General features: G+C 52.4%; 1 protein-coding gene across 1 annotated transcript in view; it reads right to left on the reverse strand.

Annotated features, from left to right (window-relative positions):
• Nucleotides 1–44: 44 nt before the first annotated feature.
• LOC120757944 (hydrocephalus-inducing protein-like) overlaps nucleotides 45–18926 on the reverse strand; it is a 37357-nt gene continuing 18475 nt past the window's right edge. The window contains exons 12-28 of the mRNA XM_058422143.1: nucleotides 18586–18686; nucleotides 17215–17350; nucleotides 16091–16255; nucleotides 15082–15234; nucleotides 13004–13242; nucleotides 11582–11840; nucleotides 10819–10962; nucleotides 9342–9482; nucleotides 8532–8848; nucleotides 7992–8157; nucleotides 7409–7498; nucleotides 6521–6730; nucleotides 6007–6075; nucleotides 5520–5648; nucleotides 1750–1927; nucleotides 985–1232; nucleotides 45–274 (exon numbers count right to left, since the gene is read on the reverse strand). Of these exons, the coding sequence (XP_058278126.1) occupies nucleotides 137–274; nucleotides 985–1232; nucleotides 1750–1927; nucleotides 5520–5648; nucleotides 6007–6075; nucleotides 6521–6730; nucleotides 7409–7498; nucleotides 7992–8157; nucleotides 8532–8848; nucleotides 9342–9482; nucleotides 10819–10962; nucleotides 11582–11840; nucleotides 13004–13242; nucleotides 15082–15234; nucleotides 16091–16255; nucleotides 17215–17350; nucleotides 18586–18686 (2883 nt within the window). The 3' untranslated portion in view covers nucleotides 45–136. The remainder of the gene's footprint in view (nucleotides 275–984; nucleotides 1233–1749; nucleotides 1928–5519; nucleotides 5649–6006; nucleotides 6076–6520; nucleotides 6731–7408; nucleotides 7499–7991; nucleotides 8158–8531; nucleotides 8849–9341; nucleotides 9483–10818; nucleotides 10963–11581; nucleotides 11841–13003; nucleotides 13243–15081; nucleotides 15235–16090; nucleotides 16256–17214; nucleotides 17351–18585; nucleotides 18687–18926) is intronic.

An 18926-nucleotide genomic window follows, 5' to 3' on the forward strand; every position in this document is an offset into this window, starting at 1 on the left:
CGTGTCACAGCCACAGGGACCAGGCCCTTTCTGAAGTCCCCAGCTATTCCCCAGCTCTGCACACACAAGGAGCTCTCAGGAGAAGGAGACATGGCTGGGTGTTCCTCACGGGGCACCTGGAGATGGGAGTCTCTACTCACTTGAGAAGACTCTGGCACAGCTGCTTGTCAGGGAACCTGTTCTTCGGGAGATGGGATGTGAGCTTTTGCTGCAGCTCCAGAGCAGCCTTCTCCATCAGCATCTTCACCATCTCTACCTGCACCTGATTGTCTGGCTGAGGAAAGGGAAGACAGTGGCTGGTTAGCAAAGGCCCCAAAGCTTGCACCTGAGGAAGGATCCCACCCTGCTCCTGTTGAGAGGGACTGTGGGGTTCTCCTGTCTGGCTGCTCAGCGTCTGTGACACCTCCTGCTCTCTTAGCCAGGACCTCATCTCCAGGGAAGTAACTCCAGCACCTTTGCCTGCCCAGACACTGTTGGCAAAGCCGATCTGGCCAGGCAGACAGACAAGCCAGGAACCTTCCAGAGCTCCAGATACTTGCCCACCCCCAGCCAGTATCAAGGCAAGCTTGGACAAAAGCTGTCTTGAAAGGGAACCCGGGACCAAGCTGGTGCCTCTTGGAGATGAGCACGGCCAGCACAGTCCCAGGGCACGACCAGGCAGCTGCTTTCTGGGTCTGTAAATCTGGTAGGGCTTGGGTTGGGACCAACAAACTCCCCAGCACCTCCATCAAAGCACCATCAACTCCATCCCTGAGCATGGCCTTCAGGATCTCTCCCTGGGGTAGCCAGGAAGCTGGTGCAACCTCAGAAGAGACCATGACCAGAGTGGCAGCCCTAGGGGCAATGCTGAGGTGACACATGCCTGTAAGTGGGCAGGGAGGTCCCAAGTGCCATCAGGGCACCAGGAAGCTGCTGTGGGCTGCAAGGGGCTCAGGTGACATGGAAAGGGTGGCATGTGTCAAACGGGGCTGCAGCTGTTCTTACTACAATGCCAGAGCCAAGCAAGCAGGGCTTCTGGTTCTGGGTCTTCAGATTCTGAGTCGTCATGGTCAGAGTCTTTGGGGTCTGAGTTGCCGGCGCCTGAATTTTCAGGGTCGGAGTCATCAGGGTCTGAGACTTCAAGGTCTCAGTATTTGGGCTCTCAGTATTCTTCCCAACAACTGATTTATTCCTCTGAGTGTATTGTTGTTGTATTCCGAGCTGTTTCGGTGGCTCCTCATATTTTTCACTTCCTGAATCAAGAAAACATCCACAAAGAGAAGTGTGAGCAAAGTGCCAGTCTCATTTAGGCTGGGAAGTCCCTGCCTCCCAACACTGGTTTCTTCCAGAAAGAAATCCCTCAAGCCATCTATGGAAAGTGGATGCTGCTGCTCCTCTCTGAATCCTCCTGTTTGCTCCCACCCATCTTCCTCCCCACAGGGGAGCATCTCATCCCCTGCAATGTCCCACAAAGCCAGCCCTGCCAGAAGCCCTGCCAGCCTCTCTTACAGCCTTCCCAAGCCTTTCAGTCTAACCATCATCCTTCAGGACCCTGTCAGATGTGCTGGCAAGCTCTGCAGGATGGTTCCTGGGACAAAGCCCGCATGGGACCCTTTGATCAAGACTCATGAAGCAACCAGAGGGCTTGAGTTGGTCTGGGAGTCCTGCAACCCTCCAGGCTTGGTGGAGGTGGGCATGAGCTGCTCTGTGGGTATATGGCAGGGAACAAAACCAGAGGGGCCCTTCCCGGGGCAGACAGGCAGTGCCCACCATTGATGTTCCAGGGCAGGTTCACAGTGATCATGGGAAAGAACGCTTCTCCCTTCAGGCTGATACTTTCCGGGTTCAAGTCACCCACTTTAAGCTGGTAAGTCCTGCTGAAGGCTCCTGGTAAAACTGGCATGTAAGAGAAATTCAGCACTTGCTTCTTGCCAGGTGCAAGGGAGCCCTGCAGGGAAGAGAGAAGAGGGAGAGAATGCATCAGAGAGTTTGATGGGGGATGGCTCAGGGGACAGACAGGCTCAGAAGACAGGTTCTCATCTAGAAGAAACCACCAGACCACATCACTGTTGTGATAAATATATTACAGTGTTGGCTTTTGCAACTGTTAGAGTAAATACTATGTGGTTTATAATGTTGACTTTTGTAAAAGAAGTTTTGCTGAAGTTTAGAGTTTTCTTAATGTGAATGTTTTGTTGTGATACCAATGTTGGTGAAGAGCTGTTGTAATATTAACATATAACCAATGAAGGAATGGAAGCCTGTTGAATGTGTGAGAAGTAACAAATGGCCAGGACAAGGACAACTGCACATGCTCCAAAAAGGTGGGACACAGAGGAGGAACTCTGTTAAAACATTTGAATACATAGGACTGTTTGTAAATATGCATTGGGCCGATGCAATACCCAAGGTATAGAAGGGGTGATGCTGGTGTGTGTCTCTGGCAGCAGCTAATGTGGCTAAGCACCCAGCGCTGGTACTTCTGCTTTACTGACTCTGTCCCCTATTGTCCCTTATTAAATTTTCCTTAAATTTTAACCGAGGAGTGGGCTTTGCTTCTCACACCTTCTACCTTCCTTGTGCCCAAAAGATGGAGCTGCTGACGCTGGGGTGCAGTGTGTCCTCCCAAGAGCTCCTAAGCCTGCAGCCCCAGCACAGCCTGATGTGAGCACAGCTCTGTCGCAGTGGTCTTTCTCGGAGCAGCAGCTCCTGCACCCAGGCTAGCTCTGACACTGCGATCAGTCAGGGAACACTCCTCTGGATCCTGGGAACCAGAGGAGCGGCAAAGGGAGTTTTCCCCTTATCATGGGAGAGACCTCGCCGAAAGCCGGAGGGAGGAGTCGGACTCAGCTGGAGGGAAAAGTCCAAGGTGTTTATTCAGGCCCCACAAAGAGACACCTTAACCCCAGGGAACCTCTCCAGCCAAGCCCACTGGGGCGGGGAGCTCCGGGATTAAATAGAGGGGAGGGAAACTAAGGGAGGAAACTAACTAACATCCAATGAGGGACAAGGTGGGAGTGGAACAGGGTTGGAGGGACATTTAAAGAAACCAATGAGAACATTAAAGGGAGGAACTTCCTCGGCTTCTGCCCTATCACTCGATGCCCTTACCCAAACTCTCTAGAAGCTGGAGGAACAATCGAATGACAGGCAGGGCCCGTAGGAGGGGACTGGGAGGAATGTGGGAGGATTGACAGGGAACAGGGACAGGGACAATCGTCGGAACATAACATTTCTCAGGAGAACAGGGCAGTACAGAACAAACCATTATAACGAAAATAAATAACATAAAATACAGTATGAAAATAAATAACACGAAACACAATGCAACACAGCTCTGCTGCTCACGGGCTTTGCCCTCTGCCAGCAAGAGCCCTGCCTCAACAAAAAAAGGCTTTTTTGCTGCCAGCTATGGAAGAGAAGTCCCCGCACTCAGCAGAGCCAGCAGCTCCTCCCATCCCTTGTAGGACAGGCATGAAGAAACGGCAAAGGCAATGGGCTTCCTCTTCCCGCTGCAAGGAGGGACAAAGGCAGGAGTGCTGCTTCAGCTCAAGACAGCCAGGCAGGACTGAGGAGCTTGGACAATGGTGGGATGATGCTGCTAATTTTTCTCCTTGCTCTTCCAGCCTCGCTGCCCCCTGGCCCCCTCGCTGCCCCACAAAGCCTCTGCACAGCACAAAGCTGGAGGAGGCAGGGGCCAGCAAGCCCGAGTTGCTTGGGGATATATAAATGGTGCTCAGCACTGGCGGTGGGAAGGCAGGGCCAAGGACCATGTCCTGTGTGATCCCACAGCCTGGGGAAAGTGACCCTCAGCAACAGTCCACTGTCAGCACAGCCTGAGATCTCAGCCGTCGGGGTCCCCAGAGTGACTGTGAGGAACCAATTAAATTTAATTATGCCTCAACATATATTATGAATCCATTTTCTGACATGTGGTGAAAAATTTCTACAGGGGCTGTAGACATGTTGGGAGCCTTAATACACCCCACGTGTAAAGGAGGTTGCTAGGAGAAAACGCAGGCGGGCTCCGTCTCTGGGGGGCTGCTGGCGACCCCCCCCCCTTGCAGGAGGGCAGACCGCGAAGCCCGGGAAAATTTTGCCCGTCTGACCAAGTCTTCCTAAGAGGGCTGAGTTATGGGAGGAACCTTAGCATGTAAAAGCAGTTAACACTGCCAGTTCTTCCCAGCATTTTTGGCTTTTGTTGGGCTGGGAGCACCTGGAGGATCTGGCTCCATGGAGAGCCACTCCTTCCCTGTCTGCCCTCGCTGCTATCGCCGCTTCCCCGCCCGCCACGGCAACTGAGCGCTCCGCTTTGTCCCCGAGGGAGCAGCCGCCGCGCCCTGACCGTGACAAGCCGCGGCTGCTGAGCCCGGCCGCCGCAGCCCGCGGGACAGAGCCGCGCCCGTGCGGGGCCGGATCGTGCCCATCCCACGGGACAGAGCCGCGCCCGTGCGGGGCCGGATCGTGCCCATCCCGCGGGACAGAGCCGTGCCCGTGCGGGGCCGGATCGTGCCCATCCCGCGGGACAGAGCCGCGCCCGTGCGGGGCCGGATCGTGCCCATCCCGCGGGACAGAGCCGTGCCCGTGCGGGGCCGGATCGTGCCCAGCCCGCGGGACAGAGCCGCGCCCGTGCGGGGCCGGATCGTGCCCATCCCGCGGGACAGAGCCGTGCCCGTGCGGGGCCGGATGGTGCCCATCCCGCGGGACAGAGCCGCGCCCGTGCGGGGCCGGATGGTGCCCATCCCGCGGGACAGAGCCGCGCCCGTGCGGGGCCGGATCGTGCCCATCCCGCGGGACAGAGCCGCGCCCGTGCGGGGCCGGATCGTGCCCATCCCCCGGGACAGAGCCGCGCCCGTGCGGGGCCGGATCGTGCCCATCCCGCGGGACAGAGCCGTGCCCGTGCGGGGCCGGATCGTGCCCATCCCGCGGGACAGAGCCGTGCCCTTGCGGGGCCGGATCGTGCCCAGCCCGCCGCAGCAGGCACGCACGCTCGGTGCGGCTGGCAGAACACATGCTCATGCTCCATCTGCCGAGCGGGACGGAGCGCCCCAGGGTTCTAGCCGGTAACGCTCTGTCCCTGTCTCCTGTTACTCTCTCCGTTTCTCCTTTTCTCTCTCTGCTCTCTTTTCTATCCCCTTCTGGTCGGGACCAAACCCTTTCTTTATCAACAAACAATTTTCAGATATAATAGTTGCTGCGTTTGTGCCTTATTGTCGCCCGAGAAATCTATCAAAAAGAATTCTCTCCTCCCCTTACAGCGGGACAGGGCAGTGACCAACACACGTGTGCCTCCCGCCGGTGTCTGCCCTGTGACAGCAGAGCCAGCCACCAGCCAAGGCCATGAGGGAGCCTGTCAGGAGAGCACTTGTTTGACCTTCTCTGCCCCCAGCAGAAATTGCTTACAGCCCTCTCTCTCTCATGCCTGGGTTTGGGATTTTCCCCTCTGACTTTTTTCCCCCTTCCCACCCCCCTCTTTTTTCCCTGTACACTCCTCTGGGCCACTTGACACAGGGCTGGGGTCAGTCCCTTGTGCTACTTACAATGACGGGGTTGACCAGAAACACACCAGGCAGATGTCGGTCTGCAGTGCTAGGGTTTATCACCCAGTTGAATTTAACATTGCAGGTGTTCTCCAGGGTGACCGTGCTGTGATGAATTTCATTAAAAATCTGGAGAGAAGGCATAGGAGCAGGAAGTTACAGACCCAGGCTTGCTGCTGGGAATCCCCTTCCTCTCTCCTGGGGTTGAAAGCAGACACATCACAGGAGCAGGGAGCAGGGAGGAGATTACAACACAGGCACTTGGGCACCTCGGGAACCTCAAGCACAGGGCACCTGCACAGGACCAGGGAGCTCTGGCAGCACACAGAGGTGGGGTAAGAACCATGTGAGAGCCAGTAAGAAATGAACCCGGGGACACAGGCCCTCTGCACTCTGAGGGGTCACCAACAGACAGGAGAAACAGGGACAGCACTGAGGCATTCCAGAAGAAAAGGCACCTGCATGCAAGTATTGGCAAGCAACCTACATGCAGCAAGGGAGTCACACAGAGCAACACAGACAGGGCCAGCGGCTGGAAATATCTGTGGGCTTTCAGCTGAAAAAGAGTGAAGTGGGGATTATTCTGGGACCGGCTCTCCAGCTATAGTGACTGGAAGCCCAACTTCTTCCCCTGATTATTGTGTGGATTAAGCAAGAGCTTTAGACAAGAGCATCTCCTTGGAGGTCAGGCTTTAGGAGTGGATTAGCAGAGCAATGTCTCAGGGCCATGCCCCTCAGTGCACACCCACTGGGACCCTGCCTGGCCCTGGAGGCAGTGTTACGTACCCTGAAAAAGAGGCATTCCCAGCATTTTGGCAAGGGTTGGAGATGGTAATTTTAAACCAGCTTGGATGCCGGATGTGTCCCTCAAAGGTTGTACTTCCAAGCCCCAGAGCCAGCCAAGGGGCTGGGAAGGGGAGGGAGCCCTGGCCCGAGGTGGGCAGGAACCCGCTGGCCGTGGTTGCAGGGCAGGGAGCTGTGCCAGGGGACGTGTGTGGTACCTGTAAGCCACAGTCGATCTTCCGGGGGCTCAGGGAGTAGCTGACACGTGAGCCCCCCCCGGTCAGCTCCACCTTGTAGGTGGGGCCTCCCTCCACACAGCACAGAGCCCTGACACCAGCGATGGTGTTGAGGCGGCCAGAGAAGGTGAGGGAGACCTGCTGTCTCTCTCCCGGCTGCAGCACACCCGACAGCGGCAGGATACTGAAAGCCTGAGCAGAGGACAGGAGAGATTGAGGTGTTGAGCATGGAAACGGATGCAGAAGAGCATCTTGGAGCAAAGTGCAGCTGTAGCTGGAGGGGTCTGTTCCTCAAATATTCCTGCGTCCATGCCACTGACCAGTGGAGGGACCATGGGGAAAATCTTCTCCCATACTTACGAATCAATGCATTAATTAATACACTGCATTAAAGTGAACTGGGACGTCTCCTGGCAGTAGAAATTTTCTCTGATGCACAACTTGCTTTTTAAAAGAATTTCTTACTGCTTTTAGACAAGCAGGTGACTCAGAGTGAGAGCTCTTGGGGCTCAGGGAGCTCAGCAAAGGACTCCAGCCCAGCTCATCTGACTCCTGAGGCTTTTCCCTGCTCTCTCTCTGATTTCTATGCTGCTTTCTCAAGATGTTTCAGCAAAAATTTCCAATGGACCACCTGATGAGGTCCAAGGGCAGCAATGCCCTCCATAGGTGCTGCACAGGGTCCTTGGGCAGCCCTACATGTCCTGCACGGCCTCTCCAACAGCCAGTTGCTTCAGCAGCACTTTGTGGGGAGCCTGGAGAGATGTGAGTGAGGCCCCTCTGTGGGCAGTGCTGAGGACCACCAATGGGACTGGGAGCTACAGCCCTGCTTGGCACACTGGAAATGTGCAAGTGAGACAGATTCCCTCTTACCTTCACCACTTTGTGTGGTAAGTCCATGGAGTACCTGAATTGCCTCAACCCTGGTGGGATGTAACGCTTTTCACGAGTATGTGGCGGCACCTGAAAAAGAAGCCATTTTCTGTGCTAGGAGGAAGAGACAGCCACTTTGCAAAGTCTCATCTTGTAAGACAGCTTCGGGGCCATCTCTGCAATACCAGCTCTCAGGTGAAAGCAGAGATCTGGAAACAGGTAGTCTGGCTGGGTTGGGAAGAGGGTACACTGAGATCAGGACTCATCACAGCTTGCTCTGGGAAGGAAGCTGGAGGTCTTATCACCATGATGCAGATAAAAGCCTCATCTTACATTGTGAAGAAAACAAGGCAAAAATATCCCACACTCAACACAGGTCTGTAGGATCGGAGTGAGCTTCTCCAAGGAAAACTCTCCTATTTCTCCCTCCCACACACCCCACATCTAGCCACCGGCCCTGCTGCCCAGCCCACTGTCAGGGCACAGGAGAGCAGGGCAGCAAAAAGGGAGGTCAGCACGAGCATGACTTGTTGGTGGCAAGCTGGGGAGGCAGCATAAGCAGTAGGTGTACAAGAAGATGTACCTCTGCTCCTGGAGATTGGGCAAGATCCCGCGATTCCTCCGGGGTTGTGGCTGGCTCCTCCACAGTTCTCATCTTGAAGCGTCTCCATTGAGTTGCCGGGTGATCCACATAGATCGACATCCCCTTTGGTGGTTCGGGTTTGAATTTAAGTGGGTGAAGCTCATATCTGGAAAATAACAGAACTGTGAACAGAGACCTGCAGTGGGAGGGAGGGAGGGAGGGACACCTGCACGAGTAGCTCCTGGTCAGGATGCAGCCCCTGGGTGGGTGCTGCTGTGTTGAACTCGGAAATGGCCACAGAGGTCTGAGAAAGCAGCTTTCACCCCAGTTTTCCTTCCCAGGGGAAACCACAATGAGCACCAAGTTGGTGGAAAACCTATTCCCTGAGCATCCAGCCTCATCACAGCTGCTCAGTGTTACTTGCACAAGGACAAGTCAGAATCAGTTTGTCAGATCCTAGGCAAACAGCTTTGTTCTTCGCAAAGTACAAACAGGACACCAGGAACAAGAGCTTCAAGGAGAGGGCAAAGGTGCACATACGTCAACCCGTTCGCCTGGCTGTCTGTCTGGAATGCCCAGTGGTACTTGACAGGAAATGAGCTGCAGTTGGTCATCTCCAGAGAACGCACTTCTCGAGTGCCAGCCATGACACAGCCGAACTCCAGGGTGCTGGGCTGGATTTGGAGATTCGGGAAGTGGACTTCTCCCCAAAGGGTGATCTGCTCCACAGAAGGATGGCCTCTGACCATTTCTATCTTCAGGACCTTCTTTACTTTCCAGCTATGAAAATCCAGTTTATAAGCTGGATCAAACGCAATGTAGAGATGACAGGTCTGCTTTACATCCACTGTCACAGGCTGCAGGGACATGAACAGTAATTAATCACCTGTGGGATGACATCTCAAGGTCCTGACAGCATGAAACAGTAAATGCTCCAAGTGTGACCCCAGCATGGGCTTCTCGGTTCATGGTTCATTTCTTGACAGCAAGGGTCTGACTGCAGGCACCACAGTCTAGTCCAGGATTCCCTCAGACCCGTGTTTCTGTGCTCAGCAGCAATACAAGGGGGTGGCTGCTGGAGAGCTGGGAGGCTTTCCAGGAGACCCCTTTACTGCATGGCCTGCCCAGACTTAGTTGCCTGCTCCCTTCTCCTTGTGCCTTAAAGCCAGGATGGATCTTCTCAATTCAGATTAAGATTTTGATTCCTTCAGCAGCTCTGCTGATGCAGCTCAGCCCAGCACGCTGCTCACACTACCGAATAAACTTCTCGACTCAAGGACCACCCCACAGAAGTTTCACCACCACACCCCTCCTCTTCAAACCCCACTGGAGGAGCCCAGGGCTGCTCACCTGGCCATCTGGGAGGGGCTGCTGGTTCGCATGGCACACGTGAAACGGCCGCTCCAAGGACAGCATAAGGTCGAGTGGCAGCGAGCAGGTGTTCTTTATAGTCAAAGGCTGATAGTGCAGGGTCAGGACATCACTGGGTTTCTATGGAAACAGGAGACAAGGAGAAACAACCTCAGCCAGCCACAGACCTCCTTCTGCTTCTGCTGCATCTTGCAGTTTTCAGTCCCAGAAGTGCATACATTTCTATTCACCCTTTCTATTTGTTTCTACCCTTCCAGGAGATTTTTCTTTATAGCAGATGCTTTTCACGTTTAGAAATCACAGCATCCTCTTGGGGATGGGGAAACACTCCCACGTACAGACGAGGGAATAGGCCCCTGAGAGGATGCAGCTGCTTGAACAAGGTCCAAAGCAGAAAGTGAATCCAGACCATTTGTCTCCACTTTTGTCTCTCTGTGTTGGGCAGAACAGCACTAGATGATCCTCATCGCATACAGCCATTTCTTACAACCTTATTGGCTCCAGCAGCCTCATTAAAAAAAGCAGTTTGTCTGCAAGATGTGTCCTGCAGCCCCTGCTACAGGGACAAGGTGTCTGTGGTCTCAAAGCTATGATCAGCCTAGGCTCTTTCTTCCTGTCTATGCATTGTGCTGGGCTTCCTGCATGGTTCAGAGAAACCAGAGAGTTTGGGAAACTAGTTCTGGATGTACTGATATCAAACAGGCGCTGTGCCACAGTATGCAATAAAGCAGTTTGTGTGTGTGGCATCAAGCAGAACCCGGGCAGAACCAGGGAGAGCTGAAAAGCTTCTAATTACATCTGAACTGCCTGTTCCAGGGATTCTGTACTTGAGTGGAAGCCTGGGAACCAGGGAAGAGGCCTGAAACTACAGAAACCAACTAATGAAACATCTTCTCTTTTTCAGACAACTTGCAGGAGAGGGAAGCATGATGCTGGAGTTGGGATCCAGAGACTAAAGGGCACCTGCTCTGCCTCAGTGTTATCATCACTGCAGCTGCAGGGTGTCTGGGGTCCTTTGAGACAGGTGAGGCTTAGGGAAATGCACAGAGCTACACCATATCATACAGCATCCATGCCAACAGCAGAGAAGGCAAAGAGACACAGGAGACGATGGGTTTTTCCTTGTCAGCCTGAGGAATCCACAGGAGTCTCCATTTTTCCCAGCTTCCCTACAGCATCGGTGTACAGACATCACTGTGCCTTGGAGGATCCTCAGAAACCTCCCTTTACACTGAGCAGAGAAACTGGCATTTCTCTGGAAGTGACCACGATCCCCCTTGGCAGTGCAGCTGTAACTGCAGTTTTACTTTGGGGAAGTTAAGTACCAGTCTCATCTCTAAAAGCATCTTCACTCACTTTACAGAGTGCCTCAGGAAGGGTCAAGAGGCGCTTTAACACAAGCACACGCCCCCCTCAGCCATGCTGTTAAATGCCAGGAGGCAATCCAGAGACTTACCTTCTCCGCCCGGAACGAGAATTGTCTTGCTGATACTTCTATAGAAGGATCAATAAACTCGCAGGTTATGATTGTTTCTATGATCTTCTTCATCACGCTGCCTGTCCCGATGACAGCTTCACACCTCACATAATCCCGCACCACCTGCATGCAAGAGTCACTTGTCACCAGTGGGTGGTGGCAGAGCATCCAGCAAATGCCCTGCATTGGCTCAGCACCCACCACGGGCCCTATTCCTGCTGCAGAGTTACGGTCACTGCCCGCTTTTCTTCCTGTCATGCAGCTTATTTATGCTGCACTCAATTGTCTGTAGCACTGCACCCCAATAGCCACAAAAGGCACTTGTGAGAAACTCCCTCCCTTCACATGGCTTTTGTTTTACTCTGTGCTTACTCCAGATAAACCACTCGGCGCTTGTTTATTTCACTTTCTTTCTGGGCTCCTCGTCTAAGCGTAACTTAGTTCTCTGCCCGTCTTTGATGACTAAGCATGCAACACTGCCCCAAAAGAGCAGTATTTCCTTCCATCCCTACTTTGGGATCAGCACTGGGTTTTGGTGGCTGCGGAATCACAATAAAGCCTTACTGCTCTGGTGGTGGCCAGCAAGGAAAGCAACTGGTGCCACCACAGAAACGTGTGGTCCTAAACCAGTTTCTTGAAGGGCTCTGCTCCTTTCCCCAGGCAAATGTCAAGGGACTGTGGAACAAGCCCAGGGGAGGGGATCTGATGGTTCCCCAGGCTCAGCCCATGGTGAGGACCTCACCTGTGGGACAGGGGAGAAGCCTTGCAGCACCATGTCCACAGACTCTCCTGGCTGCAGGTCCATCAACGGTGGCTCCAGCCCAAACACGGGGCAGGGACGTTTGGGGCTCTGGGAATCATCTTTGGCCTTGGGGCTACTGAGGGCTGAGGTGCTCTGGCCCTCCTCCTCAGCTGGGCTGTTACATTCCACCTTCCAGAAGAGCCGATGGAAATGGTGGCCCCCGTTTGTTAGTTTGAACCGACGAATGCAGGGAAGGAGGCTAGAATGGAAGCCAGGATGGAAAAGAGTATGAGAGTAGTTATTTCCCCGGTCATCAAATTGCTCCCAATGAGCAATCTGAGGTGTCAATAGCTTGGAGACTGTCTTCATTTCCAGCTCTTAATGTGGGCCGGAAACAGTGTCTGATAAGCTGCTCTTCTGATGTCATTATTGCAAAGAGAAATATGTTTAAAATGGTAATGTAGCTTTTTGCAGATGAGGCTAACAGGACCTGGTGTTTTCCTCCAAAATGTTTGTTCTGGGGTGATTCGTACTGTTACCGTATTTTGTATTAATCTGCGCCTGAAACGGTTACTGAATCTCCCAGAACCTGCACTTGGGGCCCTTGTGTGTGGGGGCATGATTGCAGGCCTTTTTGAAAGCCGACTCGGAGGCAGTTTCTGGATGATCCCAGCAAGCTGCTAAAAATCATCTGTCTGCTCCAGGAGAGGAAACCAGGGGAGCAGGGCCTTTCTTGTTCATAGCAGCTTTGGTTTTGCACTGGTAGCCATTTGTAGAAACTTCATTTTGCAATCAGAAACTGTTTTGAAGTGAACTTTGCAAACTCTGCTGGCAGCGGAAAAACGAGCGAGGTCCTGGGCAGGCAGGGCAGCAGCAGAGCCCACGAGCAGCGCGAGGAAGCGGCGGCAGCGGCGGTGTGGACCCCACACAAAGCAGCAAGTTTCCATCTGCCTCTGGAACTGCTCTGTGGGCTCCTGCCTTCCCGGAGGGGGCTGCCACCCTCCTGTCTCTTTGTTCCCGGGGCCCCTGCCTGCCTGGGAGGCGCCATTTCGGAAGGGAAGGGAAGGGTGATGCCATCTTCCCTTGGTCCCTCAGCCACATGGAGGGACCGCCTCATCCAGGTGCCATTTCGGGAACCTTTTGTTCTAGGGGAGCCTGCAGATCATTGCTTGATCAAGTGAGGCCATAAACGTGTTAGAACTAAAGACAATTCAGTGGCAATTTAGCACCTGGTTTCCCTTTCAGTGGTTTTTGAGGCTATCTAGCAATGTTCAACTGCCCATCACACGTTTCTAAAGGAATCTCTGTCTTTAGGGAAGGAGTCAGGGCTTTGAACACTGAAGAAGATCTTGCCTGAAGGACTACAGGAAAACTGCCTCTTGTTGACACAGGAGGAGAGGTGGGAGTGGAGAGATCTCCTACCTGAACTGGTATCCCAAGTTGAGCTCTGGGGTGAACGGTTTGTCTATGACAATTGTGGTGCCAGTGCCCAAAGCCTGGAGCATGAAGGTGCTCCCAAGGCTGTTCCCAATGAACAGCCGGATAGCATCATCAAAAACCCCAGTGTCATCCAGGGTTGCTGTGACAGTCACAGGAACTGCACCCCTAGCAGGGATCACTCCTTCTCTGGGTTCAATAACGTAGCAGTGGGGTTTACAAGCCTGTAAGACAAGCATTGTATGCATTTAGGGTGGAAACCATACACCTTGGTCTCTTGTGGGATATAAGAAAAGGGGAGACTAAAGAGGGAACCATAAAAATCATAAAGGCTTAATTTCCTTAAATTTAAGCTACGGTATCAGGCAACAGCAGAGCTTATACAACCTGTATTTACCCTTCTTTAACAGACTCTCACCTAATTAACCCAATTTTGCCCAACCCAAGGGACGCTTATCCTCAACAGAGTGCTCCTTTCCCAGTCTTCCTCTGGAGTGTGTGCCAAGGAAAGCTGCTTTCTCTCTCCTGGCTTCTCACAAAGGCTGAGGGCCAGAGGAAGGCTCAGGGCCTCATGACTGCTCAAATCCCACTCCAGAAACCACACAGCTGGAGGACACTGCTGAGAGCCTGAAGAATATCTCTGCAACACCAGCTGAGCAAAATCCCAACACCAAACTCTTCTTTCCCAAGGGGCCGTCAGTGCTTGTCAACAGCTCCTGAAGGACTGAAGCCCTCACTTCCCACTGATCATCAGCTGTAGAGAGGTGCCCCAGTGCCCTCTGCTTTTGGAAAAGTCAGCTCTAAATGGTTACAGCAGAGCAGGAAAGTAGGAAGCAGAAAGAAAACTGGATGACATGTGCCCTGTGGGCATGGCCCACTCTTCCCAAAAACTCTCGTCATCTGGTTTCTCATGGACTTCCAAGGATTGGGCAAGAGAGCTGGAAGAGCCCCAGGGAGGGAGGAAAGGCCTTGCACCAGCACAGCTGCACAGGCACAGCTCTGCAGGTCCAGCCCTGGTACGAGCATGTGAAGCCCATCCTTTACACACCACAACCACCCAGCCAAGGTGCATCGCTCCCTGCAGAGGTGGAAAGCAGAATTTCATTGTGGAGTTAGAGAAAGCTGTCCTGGAAAAATCCCTCACTTTAAGGTTACATTTATCCCCCAAACAGTGCGAAAAGCAGCAAGAGGAAAATTCACACCCCTCCTCCTTGGCCCAGGAGGCTGTGGCTGGACTCTCCCACACGGCTTTATCCACAGACATAAACAAGTCCATAGCATCAGGTTTTAACCAGCTCCAAGTTCAACACACCCAGCATGAAGAAGAACAAACCTCAAGCTCCTCACAGTTCTCCCCCTCCAGCAGACATCCCACCCAGCCCCAGCCCACGAGCCCTTCCTGGCTGCACCAGCCCTGCTCCCCCTGCCAGGGAGCAGCCCCAGCTCCTTCTGCCCTGTGCAGCCTCCACATGTTGAACAGCCTTTCTCTGCAGCTGGTCCCCAAAGATGCTCTTCAACAGCACAGAGACCACAGGCTGTGGGGATGCACAACCCCCCCCACACAGTGTCTTCATGTGGACAGCCCAACTGGCTTGACCCACAGCAGGTGTGAAGATTGCATCCCCATGGGCAGTCTGAGGACAGACCTCACACCCTGTTCTCTGCTATGAACAGCAGTTTGGCACAAAGCAAATGTAGATGGAACAGGGAGACCACAGGGAAATCCATGATCTCTGAGGAGCAAAGGACCACAGGTTTCTCTTGATCTCAGAGCTCCAAAAATGTGACACACACAGCTAAAGACCTCCCATAAAATTAGGGGAGAACTTGTCAACACAATCCAGATGAATTTCTGGTCCAACATCTCTGCACCTGATTTCACTGGGGGGTGCCCCAGCTAAAACCTCTCCAGAGCCTGGTTCCTCTTGCCTCGCCCGGATGGAATATTGGAGTATCTTGCTTCCTCTCATGCAGGGCAATATGGAAATCTTGCAGATAAAAACCAAGTCACGGCTGCCATTGACCAGCCAATTTCCCTGGAAGACAGCCCCACAGATACTTACGATCTCCATCCTGAAGCCTCTAGGGAGGAAACCTTCGTTGAAGAGGGTAAAACTTTGTGAATTAGGCTGTAGCACTGGGATCATGCCAAACTCTATCAGCCTTGGACTTGGGTAGATTTCTGACAGCTTTCCATAGCTCTGTAGTTGTATTCCCTGTTCATGAAAGCAGGCAAGAAAGATTAAGGAAAAAAAAAAACAACAAACCACAACAGGGAAACCTAAAAAAGCTTAAACAGCTGAACCCCACTCAAGTTATTTCTTTAGGGACAGCTACGACTCTCCAGCTGAAATGCTGGGCTTTTGGGAAAAAAACACAAAAAACTTATGTATTCACCTCCAAATTGAAAGGGATTAAGGTAAGTGAAACTTTGAAACTCCAAATTATTGGCCCAAAGGTAGAACCTCTGCAAGAAATCCCTAGTTAACACCAGGCTGACAGTTAAACAACTGGTTATTCTGGTGGGATAAACCCTTCCCTTTAAGGTAAGCAGCCTGAAAGTTGAAAGCAACTGCTTTGTCAAACTTCAGGCTCCCTGGCACAGCCTGCACTGCCTGCCCTTCCTGTTGACTGATTTACATGCAGTGCCACAATGGTCCGGGTTCTGATGTTTGGTGCGTTCCAGGGAATCTGGCATCATCATTTCCATATGTTTAAATATAAATTTTAATCCTTGCAACTACTCTTCAAATGCCAGCCTTCCTTTCTTCTAAAGAAAGCTCAAGGTCCCCAGAAGTCTTCTGACACCCTCTTTTGTGCTGAGAGATGACATTTTAAAACAGATGTTTCCAAAGTTAACAGCATTTTAAAGATTAATTAACAAAAATTAACCCCGACTCCAGCTTAGATGAACTACATTCTGGGTCAGACACTGAGATTACCACCTATAAGGCATGAGCTGTTTATGCCACCAATCCCTTCTGTCGTTCCCCACAGCAGCCTGTGCCTGTTTTCCCCAGAAGAATCCCTGCACACTGTTGCACAAAGGCACACACCTCCCCTTGCACTCACCAGTGGGTTTCTTTCATCCCCGAACACGCCGATACGAACTCTGGTGCGATGCTTGCCCAATGTTTGGACTTTGACTACAAGTGGAATCTCTGCAGTGCTGTGAGGCTGGACAATCCCACAGGGTTTGGGGCTGGAGTAGAACACAGGAGAGTCCTCCTTGCGTTTCTAGAAGGGACGGAATCAAATGCAACTTCAGAGGGACCTCTGAAGGAACTTTAAACTCCTTAACATCCACCACAACAGCAACTCACGCACATTTTTAAAAATCCCCAGGACAAAGGTAAAAGGCACAAACAAAAATGCAAGAATGATAGGCTTAGCATTCTCAGAGGGTTGTGCAAGGAGGCTGCCAGCACAGGCATCGGTGTCTGTGCATGCAGCAGCTTTTCACAATTGTTGTTGTGCATTATTTGGGTTTATATTGTATTTCATTTTTATACTGGGTTTTGTAACAGTTTCTTCTGTACCACCCTGTTTCCCTGGAAAATATATCACGAGGTTTGTCCCTGCTCCTTCTCCCTGCCCATCCTCCCACACTGGAATGTAACCCAACTCCGTTCCACTCCCACCTTATCCCTGCCTCTAGCCCCTTCCCCCTGGGTAAAGCAAGGAGACCAGGTGGGAAAATCTTTCTTGCTCTTGGGACCGGGACAGGGACGGGGACTGGACAGATCTCTGGACTCTGCGGGGGCAGGACCCCAGAATAAAGCCCCCAGACCAAGGGCAGAGTCTTTCCCTTTGCCATCAACATACGCCTGCTCTCTCTAAAGGAAAAGGTTCCAGCAGCCTCTGGGATCTTTAAGACCCTGAAGGGAAAATTCCTTCTGGTATGGATTCTGTCTCAAGCTAGGCGAGGCAAAAACAGAGCACAGGCTCCGGGAGAGAGAGAGCCACATCACACAACCCTCTAAGATCTCCCACGAGAAAACACCCTGACAACTAGAACATAAACTGTTTCCTCAGGAGGTTAAACTGCATCCTAAAGTTTACATTCAGGTAGGATCCTGTTCTCAGCAGCTCTTTAAGACCAAACAGAAACCAGCAAGGTCTTATCCAAACCCTTTTTTTCCCCTAATAATCTCCTCAATAATATTTGAGAGGAGGAGGTGGGTGCGATGCCAAACCTGGGGAATTAGGCCGTAGCAGCCAGGAAGGTGGGTGTTATTCGTAATGAAGAGCGTCCTCTCGAATGGCACCTTCAGGCGGCAGTCATCGATGCACAGGATTGGGGGGTACACTTGCAGTTTAGGAACGAAACATCTGGGCAAAGAGATGACCCCAAGGGAATCAGAGACACTGAGAGAATGGAGAACGTTTACCCCCAAAGATTGTGAAATGGAGCATAACACATTTGTCACTGTCAAATAAACATTTAACAGCCCTACAGTGATAAATTGCCTTCTAAGTCTTCCCACAAAAACATGTCCTGTCAAGGACGGGCGAACCCTGAGAGGCAGCGCCCAGAGGCTGCCAGGTGCCCCAGGCAAAGCACTTTGTCCCACAGCTGCCTCAGCCCCTCCTTTACCCAAGAAGGCTTGCAAGGACTCCTGTAACAGTGCCAGTGATCCATGAGCTCTGAGGGAGCCTTCCCAACAAGGATCAGTGCTCACAAAGGCTCAAGGAACACACGACTCTAGTGTCTCAGTAAAAATGACTCCCTTCTCTCCCATGGTGCTGTTGCCCTGCCTGAGAACTCAGCTCTTCGCCCCAGCCTTGGAGGGCACGAGACAACACCTGCCCTACAGAGGGGTGATCACGCCCTCCCAGTTCCTACAGCTCCCTCTGTCCTTCACTCCACAGGTCCATGCACTGACTGTCCCCAATAGCACTTGCTTTAAAAAATGGCAGCCCAGGCACTGAGTGGATGGCTCTGCCTGGGAGTGGGAACAGCACCAGGGAACTGCTTCCTTCTTGTCATTAAACTGACACCTAGAGCAGCACAGCACAATGGAATTCTGCTGCAGCAAGAGCAACTTTTGCTTTAAGTCTGAGAACATCAAAGCTCAAAATACGAAGCAGAGGGAAAGAGAAAAACTAGAGCTGAACACCATGGGCTGATTTCTCCTCCTAAGATCTTGCCCTCACCACTCTTGCTGTCAGCCACTTCCCCACTGTCACACGCCCTCATTAACAGAACCACACCCTGACTCTCAGCAGGCTGCTTGGTGTGTCCCAAACCAATGCAGGGTGGTTGCAACTCAGCACAACTCCACCTCATGCAGGAAGAAGGAGAGGAGGCCCTTAGGAAATTAGTTCCACCTCAAGCACCAGGCCAATGAATTATATCATTCCTGGTCCCTTTAGAAAAAGGCCCAGGACCATGCTGGGCTGTGAGTAGGGGTGCTTTTCACCACAGGCTGCTTTCCAAGCACTGCTGTTCTCACGTCCAGCTGGGCAGAACATGAGGTCATTAAACAACCCTTCTCCTTGGGATCTGCAGCCTGTACACCCTGTGCAAGGCAGTGTGCTGGGGGAGGCCAGGGAAGTGCTGGTACCTGGCCTGCATGATCAGTGATGCCACTCCCTCGCCAATCTCCTCCAGGTCCACCAGCAATTTCCGGCAGAATTCCATCACAGTGTTAGAACACAGGGTGACCTGGTTGAAGAGAAGAGCAGTAAATTCCTCCTTACAAAAGTTCATTACCCACGTGTGGTATCCTCCAGTTCTTGTTTGGTGCTAAGGAAAGGGAGGCTTTTGCCTTAACTCTTCTGCTGGTCCACGGGTAGAGCACAGTCTCTGAGAGTAACAAAAGCCTTCTGGCAAATACCAGATTTGATAAGCACACCTTGCTATCAGAGCATAGGTCAGCTAAATTAAAAAATTAGACTAAAGCTT

The sequence above is a fragment of the Hirundo rustica genome, chromosome 11 (assembly GCF_015227805.2).
Source record: "Hirundo rustica isolate bHirRus1 chromosome 11, bHirRus1.pri.v3, whole genome shotgun sequence".
Classification (NCBI taxonomy): Eukaryota; Metazoa; Chordata; class Aves; order Passeriformes; family Hirundinidae; genus Hirundo; species Hirundo rustica.